Genomic DNA, 19,787 nt, shown 5'->3' with positions numbered 1-19,787 from the left:
ATAACAGTTCATTATAGGCTACAGATAAATGATCATTTATTGTATGGTTGTTGTATTGCCTCATAAAGGTAAATAAATGTGCAACTTGAAGTCCGAGTAGGCTATAGCCTACCTATGGCTAATCGAGTAAGACTGTTGCACAGTGAGTCACCAATGAATTCTATTGCACTGTTATTTGAATTAAATAAAAAGGTTTTTATTAAACCCTTCTGAAGGCTTCTTGTATATGAATTATTGCAATAGCCTATTTAGATCAATAATGCGAAAGAATATCCTTATCCTATATGCGCAGATAATTAGGCTATATAGGCTACCACAAATGTGCACCTGTCGTTCAGCAGGGGGGCTGTTATCTGTTAAGTGCACAGCAATGAAATGAGAATGCAACAAATGATGGGTCCATTTTAAGATTTCAAAACATACAATTATGCCTCAATTATTAGCGCCGAATCAAATATGCAAATATACAAATATCCCCATTCCCCATTATGTCATTATTATCTAACAAATGCAATTTTATTCGTTTCCAACTTTGCAAATCTGCTTTAGAAAAAACTAATATATAATAAATAGTGGAATGGGATGGTCGTTGTTGTGTATAGGCTATCTATTGTGCATGAGCATAAATTGAGCGCCTGGCTGCATTCCACCACTGCCACTATATCACTTCTGAAACAGGCGCACAAGCTGAGGCACAAAGCGACGTCTTTCACTTCCGAGTGTGACACCACATGCAAGGCTTTGTCCCTATTGAAATCTAAATGGTTTTCGATTATGGTTTGATTCGTTTTTTTTTTTTTTTTTGTACATGCCTATTATAATTTTGTCATTCCTTCGGGGGAATGGATGATTCGGTGACCCCGCGGGGTTCGCGGCTGCTTTTACGCATGACTTCTCCGTGCCGTGCCGTCTCAACATCAGACGGGCGCGTACATGGCGCACGGAATACCATCTGTGATCACACACGATGGCCGGTGTATTATTCGCAATTACCTATTTATTTAAAGTGTTTTTTAGAGTATGTGTAATGGCTGTGATGGCAGTCGAATGCGTTTTCGTTTGGAGGGAGAGGTGAGATATATTTTCGAATATAGCCGACTGATCATTTTTTACTCAGTGTTATATAGGCTACGCTGATTCATCTCATCGACGCATTTTACTAATTTCATGTTGGCTTATTCGTTAACCCTGCATGGCTGAAGAATCGACTTCTGACTGAGGCAAATTCATTTATCATTTAAAAGCATTTCAAATGGACAATGGCTCGATACGCTTGCGACGGGCAAATGGAAAAAGGTCCCACATTATGTTCAGGCTTTTAGCAAAAATGAAAATAATAAAAATATAAAGCAAAAACGCAAAAACAAATATATATATATATATATGCTATATGGTTTCTTACTTTCTTCCACCAGAAACCCACGGAAATTAAAGACCTCATAGACTATAGTTTACTATACCCACCATGCCTATATCTGCGTGTCCTGATACCTTCATCATGTCACGCAAGAATGGCAACATTTAAATGTGTTCTCAAGACTGCTTAATTAACTGCAAAAAAGCAGTTGATTAACACAAATTACAATCCAAATGGCGTCTATATTTTATACGTGCAAGATATATGCATTTGTGCCAGGGTTTATATGGTAGCCTACTTGGTAGGCTATTTGTCTTTGTGTAATTTGCTTGAACTACATGTCATCGAAATACTGTGAATACATGGCTAAAAATCAATCAAACCCGTTCTGGTGATCTCATTTGTAGATCCAGCCATTAAAACAAAATGTTGAATGTATTTCTGACCACTACATATACACCTGCATCATTCTCAGCAGAAACCATGTGCATTGTAATCTCATTGATTTCTCACATGCATTTTCCCCCTCTCCAACCACCCGCCCTTCTTTTCCAGGTGCTTAACCTCCCTCCTGCCAGTTCTGCATGGTCATGACCTGTCGTCACATCCCTTCCACAGCCCGCCTCCTCCTATTGGTCCTTCTCATTGTCACTCCACAGCTGGCTGGCACCGCCCCTGCGTGGGGTGACAGAGGGGAGGGAGGAGGGGCGGAAGGGCGCACCCGGACACACCGCAAAGAGGACGCCCTCCAATCCCCGGCTCTTGTTGTCGGCACCGCCGAAGGAGACCAGGCACAGGGTCAAGATAGCCAAACGGACCCTGCCGGAATGCTGGCTGTTCTGCTAGAGGCCCTGGACCACCCAGGGGACATTCAGGATGGAGGCAACGGAGCCAGGGAAGCGGGACAGAGTGAGGAGCCGCTCCCTGTAGAAAGCTCAGAGTCTGGTGAGATAAGGAGAATGGGGAAGGAGGAGGGAGAGAGAACAGGTTCACAAGGGGAGAGGGGAGGAGTTCAGAGGGGTATGGAAGAGCTAGGCTATTTACTAGCTGCCCAGGGTGATGACTTACGGGAAGGAGAGAAATACAATTCATCAGAAGAGGGTCCAGAGAGGTTGGTGGAGGACAGGAGAACCCTGGCCGACAGGGTTAGTGAGGAAAGAGCTCGACAAGAGGAGATTGGGGAAAGCAATTTAGTGAGACTTCTAGAAAAGGGCAGACCTGGCTCCCTCTCACAGGGAGGGGGGAACCTTTCTCTGCAACGCAAAATACGAGGCTACTTCCAAAATATTGACTTGGGTCTTCAAGACAACGAGATCCTGCCTCCTCTGAAGGGCTACAAGGCGTACAACACCCAGCTGGCTCGCGCCGGCAAGAAACTCCACTGGCAGGGGGAGCAGGGGAGCAACCGGCCGACACAGGGCGGGAACTTCATGGACGACTTCGATAACGAGGGTGCAGGTGTCGAGATGGTGGAGGAGGAGGAGGTGGAGGAGGAAGAGGAAAGTATCTCCCGTCTGGACGAGGAGGCGCAAGCTCGTGCCGAGAAGCAGGAGGTGCTCCGGCAGCAGGAGGAGGCGGAGCGTGCGAGGGAGGAAGAGCAGCGTCTGGCAGACATCGCGTCCGACATGCTGCTGCAGTACATGGGCAGGAAGCAGAAGCAGCAGGCGTACATGACACCCCGGCAGAAGAGCAGTGGGGTTTTCGCCACCAGCAACACGGCCGAGGACAAGCGCTCCGAGGAGGTGGTCAGCGATGACGACATGGACCAGCAGATGATTGACAGGCTGATTGAAGTCAGCAGCAAGCTACACCTGCCTGCTGACGACGTGATTGAGATTATAAGTGACGTCGAGGAGAAGAAGAAGAAGAGGAAAGAGTTGCAGCGACAGCCACCCATCAGCAATCCTGTCGCGCCGCGTTTCCGACCTCTGGTACCCCTGCCCATTGCTGCTCCGCCCATCTACCACTACACAGCCTCCAACAACCCCAAGAAGGCCCCTTATGCTTACAATTCTAACAAGCAATGGCAAAAGGATAAAGTGAAGTCATACAAGCAGGACTATTGGTACAAGCCTCAGAAGCAGCTTGACTACTGGTACAAACCCCAGAAACAGTTTCTAGCCTTCCCCTCCTATCCGTACTACCAGAAGCCATATCGAGCCTATTACCCGGTATACTTCCCTTATCCCAAACAACAGTTCTATGGCAAGCCTCTCCCCCCCAGGGACCAATCATTTGGCCCCCAGGACCTTGACCTCCAGCCCCCAAGGCGCAGGCACAGGGCTGGGGGTAAGGGTCGAGGGCAGGGCTGGAGGCAGCAGGCAGTACCACGTCTGCCTGTCACCCCTTATATCTCCAACTATATCCTCCCCCACCCACGGACATACGAACCCCTACCTCCCCCCAACCCCATGTCTCCGCCCAGGAGGGGGCGACGTCCCCCTTACTACTACCAACAACAAGTGACAACAACAAGAGATGATTATGAGGAAGACGGACTGGTTCCCCAGCTGGACAGTGAGGAGGAACTGGAGAACTTTATTGAGAGGATCTACATGAAACGCAGAATGTATTAATAAAGATAACTTTTTGGGAGACATTTGTCAGAGCAGAGGGACGAAACAGATGCGGGAAGCAAAGAGAGGTGGCTGGAGAAGAGGATGGAAAAGAACAGAGATAGAGAAATGCTTTGTGGATACACTTAGTTGAGCATCAGTGTCTGACACAAAAATATCCAAAATATATTTGGGCTATTTTTGGCATGTGACACTGACACACAACTAAGTAAAAAGTCAGGCTTTAGAGTGGAGGATGGTGTTTTGAGTGTGGTGGGAATGCAAGTGTTAAGAAGGAAATAGTTTTTCTGTTTTTTATTTTAAATTTGACTGTAGTTTAAGTTTTTCTTGATTTCTGGACAGGGAGAGGATGAGAAGAGGGGAGGGTTTCAGTTTAAAGCTTAAGTTATACTCCATTGCGTGACTGTAGCTTGCCGACAAGAACACATTTTCAAGTTAGCAATGTTGTTAGCTTGAAAATCAGTTATTGAAGGTAAAGCGACACAGTCATATACAGAGTTTAAATTAGGCTTAAGCGAATCCCTGTAACCATGTTCAGCCTCTTGCTCAGTTTACATTTTGAAACAGAACATACCATGGTGTATGTCTGCCTCCATTCAGGTCAATCTCTGATGCTCTTGCATATTTCAGAGTTTTCTAAAAAAAAAGAAGAAGAAAAGGATAGAAAAAAGAGCATGCAATGTCTCTCTCACTCTCTCTCTCTCTCTCTCTCTCTCTCACACACACAAACACACACGCACACGCACACGCAGACACACACACACACATGCATGCACACACACACACACACACACACACACGCACGCACGCACGCACGCACACGCACACACACACACACACACACACACACACACACGCACACACACACACACACACACGCATGCATGCACACATGCACACAGCACATGCATGCACACGCAAACTCACACATGCATTCACATTTGGACACATTCACAGTCAAACGTGCAAGAGACCCATGTTTACAGCACTACTTGCTATCTTCTCTGCAAGTCATAATATGAATTCCATAGTATGACAGTGACTTTGGTGAAAAAAAAAAAAAAAAAAAAACAGCAGTGAGGCAAAACTGAAAAATGGTTTATCATCTGCTTAACTGCCTTCTTATTCCTTAATGAACTGAGACGAAAGGGGTCAAATGCACACGTCAAATCTTTCTTTCAAATGTAAGTATTTACAATGTCACCTTACAAGCACCATGGTTGTTATTGTAAGCTTTACCCAATCAGTATAGACCCTGTGGAGTTCAAAAGCACAAACTGGCAGCAAACACTTCCAACATGAGAGACTATATATGGGTTTAATCATTCTCGGGTAGAAACAACTGTGCTTTGCTATCACACCATAAAAAACCTCAGTGTGTTAATCTAATTCTGGGGGTGTAAAATGGATATTATATATGTTTTACACTCCCAGAGTTAAATTGCATGCATCAAAGCAACCTTGAACAGCAAGAGGTCCTTTTTAATGTAGGTCAGCTTAAGGTTTGATCCATCCATTCACTCACTTGCATCTAGTCTTTGCACAAAGCCTTGCTTTTCACTTATAATATTTTTATTTTCCTTTGTTTAAACAAAAGATACTTGAAGTTGCACCCATCTGTTCTGCTGCCTTCGGAAGGGTTTCAAACAGATATCAACCAAGAGATGGCAAACCTTTTAGTTCATTTTCAAAAGACATTCATTGAGAAGCTTCAGGCCTGGGGAGTCAGCGACTGTGCTTAAAACGTCAAATGCACGTCTTTCTACTGCATCTAAAAAAATGAACAAAAAAAGAAAAAAAAAGAAAAAAGAAAACAGTTTGGAGAAACCAAGATGGCCATTTCTCTGACTAAACTGTGAACATAAAAAATACAAAAAAAAAAAAAGGAAGAAGGCCACTGTCTGCAGTGAAGCCGCCCTGTCTTGTAAAAGGAGAGTGTTGTTGTTGTCACCTTTAGCATTGTAAGATGTACAGTGTGAAATAAATATGCCTGTGCAATGTGTAAATAACAGCATGATGATTACTAGTTTTGCTATAAGAGAAAAAATAAAAGCAATTATTTTTTATTAAAGTTAAGGGTTTTAATGCCTTTTTGTTGTACATTACACAGCAAAATCCCTGATTTCAATTTAACGTTCCATTAACATCAGGTTTTTTGCTATGGCGAGCATAAGAATGATTGATTTCTGTCGAGAGGAAACATTCACCACACCGCAGAATAAAATACCTACTGAGATACAGGTACTGTATATAAAGGTAAACAATGGAGAGAAACAAATGTTAAAGATTATTTTTGATATTATTTCACCCTAAAACATGATCATCAGGTATTATTATTATATAAGCAGGAAGAATTGTTTCCAAAAAGTGTACAGTATTTGTTAAAGTGACGTTTTTATGTGGACATGCCCACCAGTTCATTAAGTATGCCTGGTTTGCCTGGAGGGTGGTGATGGGTGGTGATCCACCTCAGCTGAAGCTGCACCCACAGCTGTTGTTGTATGATAAAGGGGGTTAGGGGAGGGGATGATATTGTGATTCACTATATCACAGTTTTCTTTCATTGGCACGTTTGACTGTCAAGGTTTTAGCCTCCAGGAAGAAACCCTAAATACAAAGGGAAGACATCATTGCACATAACGGCCACACCAAGGGGTCTAATGAAGTACTGTCACATCATAAACACGTGAAAAACTGATAAACCATCTTTAAAACTAACATGATACACAACTCAGTTGTGTATCTTGTTAGTTTTTCCCAACATGCACAGAAGGAGCACAGGAAATGACATAGATAGAGCAATTGGTTGCGCATAGAAATGATCAGATCAACAGGCTCACAACGGGTTGCACCGTGATGCGTTATGAGTTTGTAGATCTGATATTTTTTACACCGGTGAGCAAAGCAAATTAAGTATAAATCAAGCCTGAGAGACAGAAATGGAAGAATCGCTAAAGAAGGGAGACATGGCTGGAAACTGCAGTGATTGATGAGTCATATGATTGCTGGATGAGTCATCTGTGCACTTTACTGCACAGGTCCCCCCCCCCCCCCCCCGCCTCCATACACACACACCCACGCACGCACACGCGCACGCGCACACACACACACACACACACACACACACACACACACACACACACACACACACACACACACACACACACACACACACACACACACACACACACAAAGTTCTCTTTGAGCGTTATAGTAATTAAGCTGCTGCCATTCAAGATAATGATTGAGTAGTGTTGGCTCCTGCCTTCAGCCAGCCAATCACTAGGAGATAAGTTTTTGATAGACAGGTCTTTCCATGTCTTATTTCTATGCCTCCCTCCCTTCTAACTTCCTAAATGTAATGTGCTGTCACCAACATCAATTAAGTATTTATTTATTTTTAACAGAGCAAGCCATGCAACAGCCTTAATCATTGATTCGTTGCCGATGATTTTATCAAATCAATTCCATACTTGCTTGTTCTTAGGTGCGACTGTGAAAGTGGGCTGGCAGTATATCTTTATAGCCTAAACATAGTTAGCCAGCTTGCAAACCACTTTGTTGTCTTCAAAATAAATATTTCAAATTCACAAATTATCACAGCGTGTCTACTGCCAGACATGGCCTCTTATTATGAACTGATGCCATATATGGGTATGTTTTTCTGTTCAGCCAGATGGCTCTTGGCCCTGTTTAACATACACTGATTTTCCACTGGGGGACTATCCATGTTGGTGCCAAGTGTAGTGCCAACATCATACTGAGAGCTGAGAATGCACGCACGCACGCACGCACGCACGCACGCACGCACGCACGCACGCACGCACGCACGCACGCACGCACGCACCCACGCACGCACACACAATCACCATTTCAACTATTACATGATCAGTGTTCATTTAACCCAGATAAGTTCACTGTTTTGTCAAATGAACAGTGAAGATTTTACTGTGAAGTATCTGTCTGGGTCATATTGAGTTTTCACACGGTGAAAGTTAAAGTGAGGCCAAATTACTAATATACATATTACATACATTGTCATGATGCAATGTGTTTCCTTGTAGATTGGATATTTGAAATATTATTGAAAGCCTAAAAATAATAATTATTATTATTACTATTATTATTATTATTGGACATTTTTTGCATAATGACATGCCCAACAGTAGTGATCAGGGTGGTTAATATATATACTGGGTTGCAACTCGTGAAGCTTTGCATATTGCCAAGTTAGGAGCCATGCTGCAATGTTGGCAAGTTGTGTTTCCTCCATAATAATGGATACACATTTTCTCTATAACAAAATACAAATGTGACAACCATCTAACTCATCTCATGTTTGAACATTCCTACGCCATTCTTAACCTATAACAGCCTTTCATCTGTTACCACAACATGCTACTCACAGCCAATGTCGTCAAGGCTGTGCCCAGAATGTTTTGTGTCCTACTGGATTATCTTTGTTTAAAGTCATTTTGTCCCATCATATGACTCATGCTACTGTATATGCTTTCACCAGCCAAAGGCCTCTTCATTCCTTGTCCTCTATCTGTCATTTCTTCACTCCCTCATATTTTCTCCTTTCTCTCTCCTTTCATCTCTCCTTTCCCTGCCCTTTTCCCTTGCCTTTAATACCTCACCCCCATTTCCGCCATTTTTCTCTGCCATTACCCATGTCCCCACTCCTCCTCCTACAGCGCTACCCCACAGCCCAATCTTCCTCCACCTTTTCTTCTTTCCTTCTCTCCATTTCTTGTTTTGTGTGAGCCCCCAAGGAAGAGGATTGGGTGAAAGGCACTCTCTCTGCACCACTGTCACAAAAGCCTGGTGAGTCATCGCCACTTATGCCCCCCCCCCCCATGCCCCCCTAATGCACACACACAAAAAACCCCACAAATGAAAAACACTCAATTACTCCCTACCTGCTGTACTATTAGAGAGTCATATATAAACACAAGCACAGATACATGCTTTATGTAACACACACACACACACAGACACAGACACAGACACACACACACACACACACACACACACACACACACACACACACACACACACACACACACACACACACACACACACACACACACACACACACACACACACACACACACACACACACACACACACACACACACACACACACTTTATAAATGCTGTAGTAATGATCACAACATGTAAAGCAAGACTGAATCAGGGGGTAAATGTTATTTGTCTCAATTTGTTAATGAGTTGTCCATCTGTAATTGTTAGGATTACAACAATGTGGTTAAAATAGAGAGAGAGAGAGAGAGAGAGAGAGAGAGAGAGAGAGAGAGAGAGAGAGAGAGAGAGAGAGAGAGAGAGAGAGAGAGAGAGAGAGAGAGAGAGAGAGAGGGGCTTTGCAGGTGTTTTCCTTCAACACTTAAACATGTGCTATTACTCCATCTAGTGGAGTTAATGAGTTCTTACGGTGCTGTCAAGTTGCAATGATGTGAACAGATACACTGTTGCTGCACTGTACATAATGTAAATCACCCATACTTCGGTGTGTGTGTGTGTGTGTGTGTGTGTGTGTGTGTGTGTGTGTGTGTGTGTGTGTCTGTCTGTCTGTCTGTAAATCATGCTGTCTGTCTGAAAGTCTCATTCTATACCATAACATGATGATGCCTCAATCAGTCATCAAAGAAGCAGGAAAGAACAGAGATACACTTCTGATATTCAGAGAAATAAAGCTCTCATGGTCATTGGGTAAACAGTAACCATGGTTCACATCAATACCAGAGCACTAGGCCTAATAAAGCTACTGAGTTCTAAAAACTTTTATTTTTTAGGTTGTGGTTAGAAACATTATTATTATTTTTATTTTATTTTATTATTATTATCATCATCAGAGTTATGTAAGACTCTTTTATGTTTTCATGTAAGATTTCAGCATTGTTTTCACCGACCAAGAGACACTGGAAACCTCACCTGCTTTGCCCTTCACTGGCCTCTTCACAAACTATTCAGAGCTATTCAGACGCATCAAATATTAAAAGACCAGAGTTTCCGTTCCGCACAGGTGACAATGACAGCAGGGCAGAGAGAGGGAGAGAGAGAGAGAGAGAGAGAGAGAGAGAGAGAGAGAGAGAGAGAGAGGGGGAAAGTTTAAGAGAGGTGAGATAAACAGAATATAGATAACGAAAACAATCGAGGCACGCTGGGAGGGAGACGCATGACCAGGGATGGAGGGAGAGAGGGAGGAAGAAGAAGAATGCACGCAATGGTATGAAATGGAGCATGCCTGTGTGCTGTAATGACGTTGGAGTCGAATGCCTTGAGTGTAACTCTATATTTGAGGTTGAGTTAACCTATAATCAACTACAACTTGATTAGTTGATAAGCTTGGCTTTTGGTGAAGAAGGTACTTAAATAAAAACCTGCTTCTGTCATTTCAGTGGCAAGACTTCTACCCTGGTTGACGCGCAGACTAGGAGGTGGTGCAGTGAATGTGACACGCTTGCACATGAATCAGCAGAGAAGGACCACCACACAGACAAAGAACAAATTGAAGATGTTGAAGAAGTTCAGTCCAGTCAGGTCAGCTTTATATATATATATATATATATATATTATTATTTTTTTAATTTGAAATATAATGACACTGTCTTTCTTTGTTGTTGTTTCTTTATTTTCTGTCTTTGTTATTGCCTGTGGGATATGGTTCAACGGTACATTGGATTATTATTATTATTATTATTAGTAGTAGTAGTAGTATTGTTGTGGTTGTTGCCGTTGCCGTTGTTGTTGTTATACTGTTGCTGTAGTCTGTCTAGTCATCTGAATACAGTATACTTTCAACATAAAATATAAATGATCCGCAACCTCGTATCAGTTATCATTATACTAGCCATACAGAATTTAGAGACGTCTAGCTGTCATTTAGAGTAGGCCTAACGTTACACTGAAACTAACTTGAATTTTCACCCTGCTTTTTTAACCTGCCCAGACCACATGGTTGTGCAGTTTTTTTTAACTCCCTTACTCGCCTTCAAATCACACGTGTATTTACTCGTCGTTTCCCCAGTCCTCAGATGGTGATGTTACTAATGGGCCCTCAGATGGTGATGTTACAAATGGGCCACGAGGTAAGGTTGACACAGATTGTCAACAGGATGTACCTCTTAGTGACACAGAAACCATGCCAGAACAGACTCCGCTAGCCAGGGACCCACAGGAGGAAGCTGACTATCTCCTATTGTCACCGACTCCAACAGAGGCAACCCTCACTGAGAACTCACTATTAACAGAGGTCTCCAGCAGACTCAGTAAGTCACTTGGATATGCGGGCTGTGATGGTGTAGCTGACAATGGACCATATCCATGGTTAGTCTATGACTGTCATTGCAGTGTTTTAATGCATTTTTATTGGGTTGATTGTAGTTCAATATTCAGGTAGGTTCGGCGATGTTTTCAAAAGAGAATATGCTAAATCAAAAAATAAAGCCATTTATAAGAAAGGGCTGAGACTGTGACAACTGTCTTGATGCAGGTATGGTTTCTAAAGACCCACCTCTATATTTGAGTAGTTTGACTACCGAGTTCGAATCTCACACCTGCTTTGAAAACATTGTGAAACTGCACTATACAACAATTTAGTAGTCGCACAACGCGCCAAACGTGACGTCAGACAATGGCTGACAATAACAACATCAACAATAGGTATAGGAAATGTCCAGTCGGCTCCATTTAATGGTTTTGATGAGTAACCTATAATGATTATGGGTTGATAACATTCGAATCCGCTAAATCTCACCTCGGGCCTTCTCTAATGTGTGTCAGGATCTCGGGATTCGGGAACCACATAGAAATGTGGTGGCTCCAATGTGGACCAGCCTGTGACATCATGTCATCTATGACGTTGGCCGTCAATTAAATATGACTGGAATGTTGGAATGTATTCAATTCATCAACATAGCATAAAAAATAACACACTAATACATGTCATCAACAAATACAAAATACTAGATTAGCTTGACTGTGGACGTACATGTTCTTTTATACTGGATTGTTTGAATTCTATTTGCGTATTTAAATGACCAAAGCAAAGGGCAGCAGTGGACCAGGAGGTACAGTGGCCATCTGGGAACCCCGGTTCGATTCAGGGTTTCCTTATAGGGCCCATTTACGCTGGCAGCCTGGCTGATTTGTTTAAATGAGTGACATGTTGGACTCATTTAAACCGGATTTCAATCGGATTTCAATCTCGATGTGGCACAGATCTGATTCAGTGTTTGTCTGCCAGTGTAAATAACAGTCCCTGAGCAGGAGACTAACCCCCCCCCCCCCCTAACTGCTGCTAACGGCTATGTGTGCACACTTCTCCTATGTGTGCACACTTCTCCTATGTGTGCACACTTCTCCTATGTGTGCACACTTCTCCTATGTGTGCACACTTCTCCTATGTGTGCACACTTCTCCTATGTGTGCACACTTCTCCTATGTGTGCACACTTCTCCCAATAGGATAGGTAAAATGCAAAGAAACACCTTTCCTAGGGGAGCACTATAAATAGAGAGTATGCAAGTGACATCATCATACCCGGAAAGTATGCGGGAACACCTACTAAGTGTCAAAAAAATACTTTTTGGCCTTGAAAGTCCATACATCCAAACAGAAAAGTCTGATTGCATTAAACAATGTTAAATGACGTTAAACTCACTTTGTCACTCACTTTGCCACTCGATTTGCCACTCAATTTCCCATTCACTTCATGCATGCGCATACCCTCTATGCGCGTCGCCAATATCAAGGAGTGCCATGCGGTTAGGCTGTTGTCCAGAACCACCGATACGACTGCTATGCCCATTATGGTCATGTGCATAATGGCTTCAAACTCGGCCGACTTTGACAAGGATTTGAGGGGGTGCTGTGCCTGGCCATATATGGACATATCGGTTGGATCTGCAGTTTTGGACAATCATATATCAGAACAACTCTGTGGCGGGCACCCTTGCCGGACCTGATCACCCCTATATCTCCATATATGGAGCTGGCCTGTTCTGACATCACAATGATAGTCACAGGCTAGTCACACAACATTCCGAGATCCACGTTGTAGCCAGGTGTGCGATCGATCGATCCATATTATTTTCTTAAAATAAGTGTTAAATAGCTCTATATTCCTATAGCAACCTTTGCTATAGAGTGCTAGTGGTTCATGGACCATAATTATATGCACAATAATAATTACATGGGGAAATGTTTTAAAATGTTGTAAAAAACAAATCAAAGCTATGTTTCAATATTTTACAAGTCCATCAAATGTAAGAAAAATAGGCGTAGTGTGGGTGGATTAAAAATAAAAATAAACAAATAAATAAATGATATAATTAATTGCATGCAGTGATAATAGCAGATCTACAAACTGACAATAGTAGACTGACTCTTGACACTGACATTGATATTTTCGGTGTGTGACACCAGCCTGTAACTATTGATACAAAGAAATAAAAATAGAAATGGCAGTGTTTATGTCTTCTTATACTAAATATATGTTGTGGGGAGGTGGGGTGGTGCTTCATCTGTATTTGTGTGTCTGTCTCTTCACAGGGCAGCCTTCAGAGCCCTGCTGGTACTGTCTAATGTCTCTTCCCTTGGAGCTTCGCCCCAAACCTTTGGAACAGGTTTTATTTCCTCTCCAAACCTGCATTTATAGCTTGTATGGCATTTCACACCAAATGTAAGGTGGAGCTCAGGCTCACATAAACATCCTCACGGCGCAACTCATCAAGAGTCATCAGAGGTCATTAAAAGTAGCTCTTAGTAACAGAGCCCTCATCATGCTAATTTTATTCCATTGCATTTGCATGCTATTGTGTTGCAGGAAGAGGAGGTAGAGTCTGATCCTTTGTCACCACTGCCCTCTGGTGGCAAGAAAGTAAGCTACCAGACAGATCCTCGAGCTCACTTTGGTGTAGCCTGCTCCTCTCATTCCACCGCACTCCCTCTGTGGGGCAGTGAGGGGCCAAACTGCAGGCACCGGGACCAGGATGTGCCCGACCAGACACACTCTTGCCCTCACTGCCATCTTGGCATGCTACCTGACACACTGCTCTGGCATGAGGTTGGCATACTGACTGACTCTCTCTGATGTTACTTACTCTCTCTCTGTTTATACACATACTCAACGGTCATTAAATATCTATGCCTCTCTTTCATTCTGTTATATGCAAGCAGACAAACAAACGTGCATGCACACGCCACACGCACACACAGACACAGAAAAATAATAATACCATCATTCTGCATGTACAGAAAAGGCCCTGGCACATACTAATTGTTTTTCTTTTTCTACAGGCGAAATGTCTGCTGTTTGATAATTTGAAGAACACAGTGATCAAAACATACTCTCTCCCCATGCCGAATGACTTAAGTTAGAAGTGAGAAACATGTTGCTTCCAGATATATCTACGTTACTCAGGAAATGAATGTTCCTAACAGTGAAAATGTGCAATAGCTGCTCGGGTTAATGGCTTCTTTCTTTGTGTACAAAGTTCACCCATGATTATTTCATTATCTTTTTGTGTTCGTATTTATAATTTATACAGGGATATTTCCACAAATAAATATGTGTACAAAATAAATCTGTCTTTTTCTGTGTTCTCTAATATTCTTCTTAACTTCTGCAACAAAGCGAGTGTGAACTCATAAATCCTCCATGCCTGATAACTGTGGATGGATAACTGAGATTTAGTTTAAAAAATCACACCTGTGTGAAGTGAGGGGCGCTCTTATCATCGTACTGTCGTCTCATCTCATTCTGGCCAATCAGAATGCCTGTTGCCACAAATTTACGTCATATTTGGCGGACATTTGACCTAATTTAACCTTTCATTGTCGTGGCCTGGTACGAATTCATTCATTTTATTCTCTAGACCAGTGGTTCCCAAACTGTGGTGCGTGCACCCCTCGTGGTGCGCGAGCGCCTTCTAGGGGGTGCGCGACATGAAAAGTCTATGGTGGTGCTATGGTTTTATATTAAATATATTAACATATTATGCCAATATATGGCAATTAATGCAGAATATAGCCTATGCTGCATATATTATGCCATTATTCAGGTTCATATATGTGCATATACGTATGTATGTGGATAAAAAGGAAATATATGTCTCTATATAGCATATGCATTTTATATTTTCATCAACCCCCCTCCCCCCCCACACACACACACACACACACACCACCAAAATTGGTCTGTCTTACCGCCTACAATTGTGCTACAAAAATTTAATATATTACCTGTATATAACATCGAGATCAAAGTACATTACAACCCAAACTATTATCATTTTATCAATTCTTATTATTAGCATTGGCTTCAATATTAGTAGTAACATGACTCACCTTACTGTGCATTAACATGTGTTAAACTGCTGTCACTGCAAAACCATGGTGATGAGCCTGATAGACACACAGTAGGCCTACAGGTGAGGAGGAAAAGATGAGGTGTTAATCAATTGATTTATTTATTAACTGAATACTTTATTAGACAGAAATGTAAACAGCACAAGGTACAGTCAGACATTTGAGCTAAAAGGATAACAAAACAGTCCTGGGAACTTGTTTTATATGTGTACAGATGGATGGAGCCCTCACACCATAGTAGGTATAAAAGGACTTCTTTATTCATTTGACGAAGTATTTTTGTACCTAATATGGTGTGCGGGCTCCATCCATTTGTAAACTGAAGTCTCTTTAGCCCAGCACCCACCTGTCGATGTGTGTATTCTACGCCCTCTCCCAACTTGTTTTATGTGAGCATCCATGGCAGGTTCTTGGGGAAAAATGGACAAAAAAAGAACCAAATGCACCCGTAAGGGTCCTTTTGGTTCCATGTATACACTCTCAGAGTTAGGGTCCATTTGGTCCTCTGGTGGTCCCCGGACCTGATTTTGAGAACAAGTGGCTTTGATCAATGCTTGAGCATTCGTTCTGCTTTCTGCCATCCCACCCAGCAGTCCAGTACCTGGATGGGAAAGGAGAAAGATACATACATTCTTCAAGACATGTTCTATGTTCTGTGTTATAGTATTGCAATAGGTGGAGAGTCACTGTGGCATAATTGCAACAGTGGGCCCCTGAGAACACTGGGCACGATTAAAAAATAAATAAAAATAAATGGCTGTCTGTCAGTGGGGAGTGTTGGCTGGGAGGAGGAGTAGGACTAAGGCCCTATACGTCCTCTCTAGGGAGGGGGGGGGGGGTAACTACCTGTCAGTGGGGAGTGTTGGCTGATGAAGGAATATCAATATCCTAAATACAGTATATATAATTAGATCAATTGTCACACCCCTAAAGTCCTTGCATTGAGTTTGACAGATGATTAGGATGTAGTGGAGATCAGAGACAGCAGCTGGGGTTAGTGGGAGGGGTGGGGGTGGTGGAGCAGGACGGTACCGACGTTGCCAGTCTGGCTGCAGAGTGCAGACCGTGTAGGAATACTTAGAACAGTCCCTGTGAGTCCATGGTGGACAACCTAGCATGGAGTGTACGACCTGGAATTGATGGGCAACCTAGCATTGATGGTCAACCATATTTTATGTTTTATATTTGATTTCATTATGGCCCACCATTTCTGCAAATGCTACAAATTGCTACAGAACCCGGAACTAGTGGCAACTGGCAAGCAAACTGACACTGTGGGAGCCAACCCATGGTAAAGCCAAAAAAGGACAGAAGCACACCACCTACTGTACGTACAGTATACACTGTGGCTGCGGAAAGCCAGATCCAGTCTAAAGCCTGCCATGCACAGCGAAGTCTGTCTGTCTGTCTGTCTGTCTACCCCTATTTTGTTTCCAAATTGCGTACCACGTGGCCCAGGGCCAGGGGGCCCTACTACTGTAAATCTGCGTGTTAGCCAATAGCCAGTCATTTTGGGGATAAATGTTACATGTTGGAAAAAAGCTCCAATTTAATATTGAGGTGCCCACAAGGTTTATGTGCCTACTGGACCTGTATGGGCGCTTCTACACACCGTGTCACAAAAATGCCAAATGCCGCTTGCGGCACACTTCCTGGTTTTTAGACAGCTGGTGGCCAGAAAGCCACAAACCTTTGCCGATGCTGCAAGTTGCAGCGTGGGTGGAGCTTCATTCCCATCCACCAGCTGTCTAAAAACCAGGAAGAGACTCTGCCGCGACATTTGGCATCTTTGTGACGCAACTGTGTGGATGCAGTCTATCTGGATTCAAGCAATGCTGTAGAGAGCATGAAGTGGAAGTGCATTTAATTCAGATAGAAAATGCATGGATGCACAATTTAAGCACATGCGCAATAATGATAACAATGATGATACTGTTACCAATGATGCTGCTCATGATTAACACAACAGTGATGATAACACTGAACAATGTTTATGTTACAAATGATGACGATCACGATGACAAGAATGAAGATTATAACAATAACATGGACTCAGCTAAGAGTATATAGAGAATATATATTCTGTGAAGTATAGCAGTGGTTCTCAACCTGTGGGTCGGGGCCCCCACAAATGATTTTGGGGGTCCCCAGATAAGTGACAGTTTAAGGACTTTAAAAGAAAAGCAGGGGGGAGAGGCCATTATTACTGCATCAAAAATTATCAACAAACTATACTATAAAAACTGGTCAGATATTGGCTAAATTGTCAAATAATAAAAATAAACATTTGAAAATAGTTGATCTACAAGGCAAGCACCTCGTTGCGAGGCGTTGAGCTTATCAGCTATTTTCACAATATTTATCTGTGGAACCGAGGAAAATGTAATGCCTGCCCTAAACTCCTACAATCCCAAGTGTTTGTCAGTGTGCAGGGTGTCTGTCCCCTCTCCACTGCAGTTAAAATCTGATTATTTTGGGGGGTCGCGGCTTGAAAAAGTTGAGAATGAGAACCACTGAAGTATAATAGGACAATGAAGAGGAACAACGACATCTGGAGGAAGAGCTGTCATCATGATACAAACCTCTGCAGAACTGCCTTGATGTTCTATAGGCATCATTTGATGCCAAGCATACAAACACATACACTGTAGGCCTAGGCCTACTCACAAATATGAACTGGCTGCACTTCTGAAATATGACCTCTGATGAGAAAAGGTATCACTGCATATGGATACAATACATTTGATATGTTTTGTGTATTGTGTTTTAAGATATATTTTTTGTATTCACTCACTCTCTAGCCTCGATACCCAGGCTTTCATTTGCTCTGCTTAGGTCAGGCTAGCCTGACCTAAGCAGAGACATTTCTGGCCTAGATGGGAGGGTCGCGCCTCAGAAAAGCGCGCACCCTGATTGGATCTCATCGATCTGTCCGTCACCCCCGGCCCCTCCTCTCCCCCCTAGTGCAGCGCTACGTCACATCATTTAGAGCGACGCCTACGCGGAAGGGTTGACTCCCACTTTTAGACTGGTTCAGCCCACGGCTTTTCCAGGCTTTCATCTTTCGCGCAGACGAAATGAAAGCCTGGGTATCGAGGCTAGCATAGACTAGACTAGAGTATAAACATTAAAACAGGATGAGCAGAGTGAAAAGCAACAGCCATCTCTTTACAGACACCTCCTGGTGGTTCATTTCAACACAAATCACTTATTCCCCCCCCCCTTATTCCCAAACACAGAATTTAAGAATTACCGCATAGGCTACATATATATTATGTCTTGTCTTTGGCATGTGTTTCTACAAACATTTTGGGTCTAAAATGTATTTCCTATTGCAGTGTTTGTTTGTGAATCAGTAGCTGACAAGAAAGGCCTGTGTGCCATTACATATCTGTTATGGTTAGTATGGCACCTTGAACCTGCCAATGACCATCACACCTTAAACACTTATGTCTTACCTCATGTACTATATAGCTTTCCTACCTATACATTTTATATTAATATATAATTATATTTATAATACTATATCTAGATTTATTTTCCTCCTTAGCCTATGCTCCTTCCGCTGTATCATTTCTTTTCTGAAAACTATAGGCTACAGTGGACTGGAGCTAGCCCAAACATTTAGAATCTCGTAGAGGGTTTTTTTCGATTCTGACGAATCTCTCTACGAGAGTCTAAAACACAACCCCCCCCTTTACCGTCGAAAGTTGAACGTTTGTGCCTCAAAATCACTCTTACCTTGTACAAATGCAAAATCTAAGCTGCTTTTAATGTTGCCCCACTTGTTTGTGAGGTGTACGGATTCAGATTAAACACGGAACATGCTTATTTTTCAATAAAAAAGCTATTTTAATCCACTCTGTCTCGGAATCTGGCGGCCATCTTGCTTTTCTCTCCATTGTAAATGCGCAAGAGAACCCTGGCCGCTAGGGGCGCGGGCAATATTCTGTTGCGCCGTTTACCGCATTTACAATGGAGGATTCAGAAACAGAGTGGATTAAAATAGCTTTTTTATTGAAAAATAAGCATGTTCCGTGTTTAATCTGAATCCGTACACCTCACAAACAAGTGGGGCAACATTAAAAGCAGCTTAGATTTTGCATTTGTACAAGGTAAGAGTGATTTTGAGGCACAAACGTTCAACTTTCGACGGTAAAGGGGGGGGTTGTGTTTTAGACTCTCGTAGAGAGATTCGTCAGAATCGAAAAAAAACCCTCTACGAGATTCTAAATGTTTGGGCTAGACTGGAGCGTGAATCAAATCATTCCACCCACTTCTTTACACTTCTTTTAATCAAACAGTAATCTCAGCAAGGCTGATTCTTGGTTAGAGTGCGTGACAATATTATCACACGTAAAGATGAAATTACCTGTTGACATCTGGTCACGGTGACGGATGACGGTTATGACAGACTGACCGTCACCATCCACCCGGGTGACTGTCTGACCCTGACCCGG

At 42.7% G+C, this 19,787-nt stretch overlaps 3 protein-coding genes across 3 annotated transcripts in view; 2 read left to right on the top strand and 1 right to left on the bottom strand.

Annotated features, from left to right (window-relative positions):
- Positions 1 to 2,249, top strand: part of LOC310876386 (ferroxidase HEPHL1-like) — a 260,954-nt gene extending 258,705 nt beyond the window's left edge. The window contains exon 21 of the transcript XR_014570723.1: positions 2,240 to 2,249. The gene's annotated coding sequence lies outside the window, so the exon portion shown is untranslated. The remainder of the gene's footprint in view (positions 1 to 2,239) is intronic.
- LOC310877322 (multidrug and toxin extrusion protein 1-like) overlaps positions 1 to 19,764 on the bottom strand; it is a gene marked incomplete at its 3' end in the record, with an annotated part of 69,599 nt that extends 49,835 nt beyond the window's left edge. The window contains exons 1-3 of the mRNA XM_083791142.1: positions 19,700 to 19,764; positions 15,674 to 15,928; positions 15,307 to 15,383 (exon numbers count right to left, since the gene is read on the bottom strand). Of these exons, the coding sequence (XP_083647268.1) occupies positions 15,307 to 15,324 (18 nt within the window). The 5' untranslated portion in view covers positions 15,325 to 15,383; positions 15,674 to 15,928; positions 19,700 to 19,764. The remainder of the gene's footprint in view (positions 1 to 15,306; positions 15,384 to 15,673; positions 15,929 to 19,699) is intronic.
- On the top strand, positions 1,942 to 3,933 carry LOC310869041 (uncharacterized protein; the record flags this gene model as incomplete). The annotated part of the gene is made up of 2 exons (XM_083779618.1): positions 1,942 to 2,302; positions 2,453 to 3,933. 2 exons carry the CDS (start codon positions 1,942 to 1,944, stop codon positions 3,931 to 3,933), a joined length of 1,842 nt encoding a protein of 613 aa, XP_083635744.1.
- Positions 19,765 to 19,787: the final 23 nt, after the last annotated feature.

This window comes from Protomyctophum parallelum, assembly GCF_964188405.1.
Source record: "Protomyctophum parallelum genome assembly, chromosome: 1".
NCBI classification, from domain to species: Eukaryota; Metazoa; Chordata; class Actinopteri; order Myctophiformes; family Myctophidae; genus Protomyctophum; species Protomyctophum parallelum.
The sequence above is the reverse complement of the archived record's forward strand: the minus strand, read 5'-3'. Positions and strand labels throughout refer to the sequence as shown.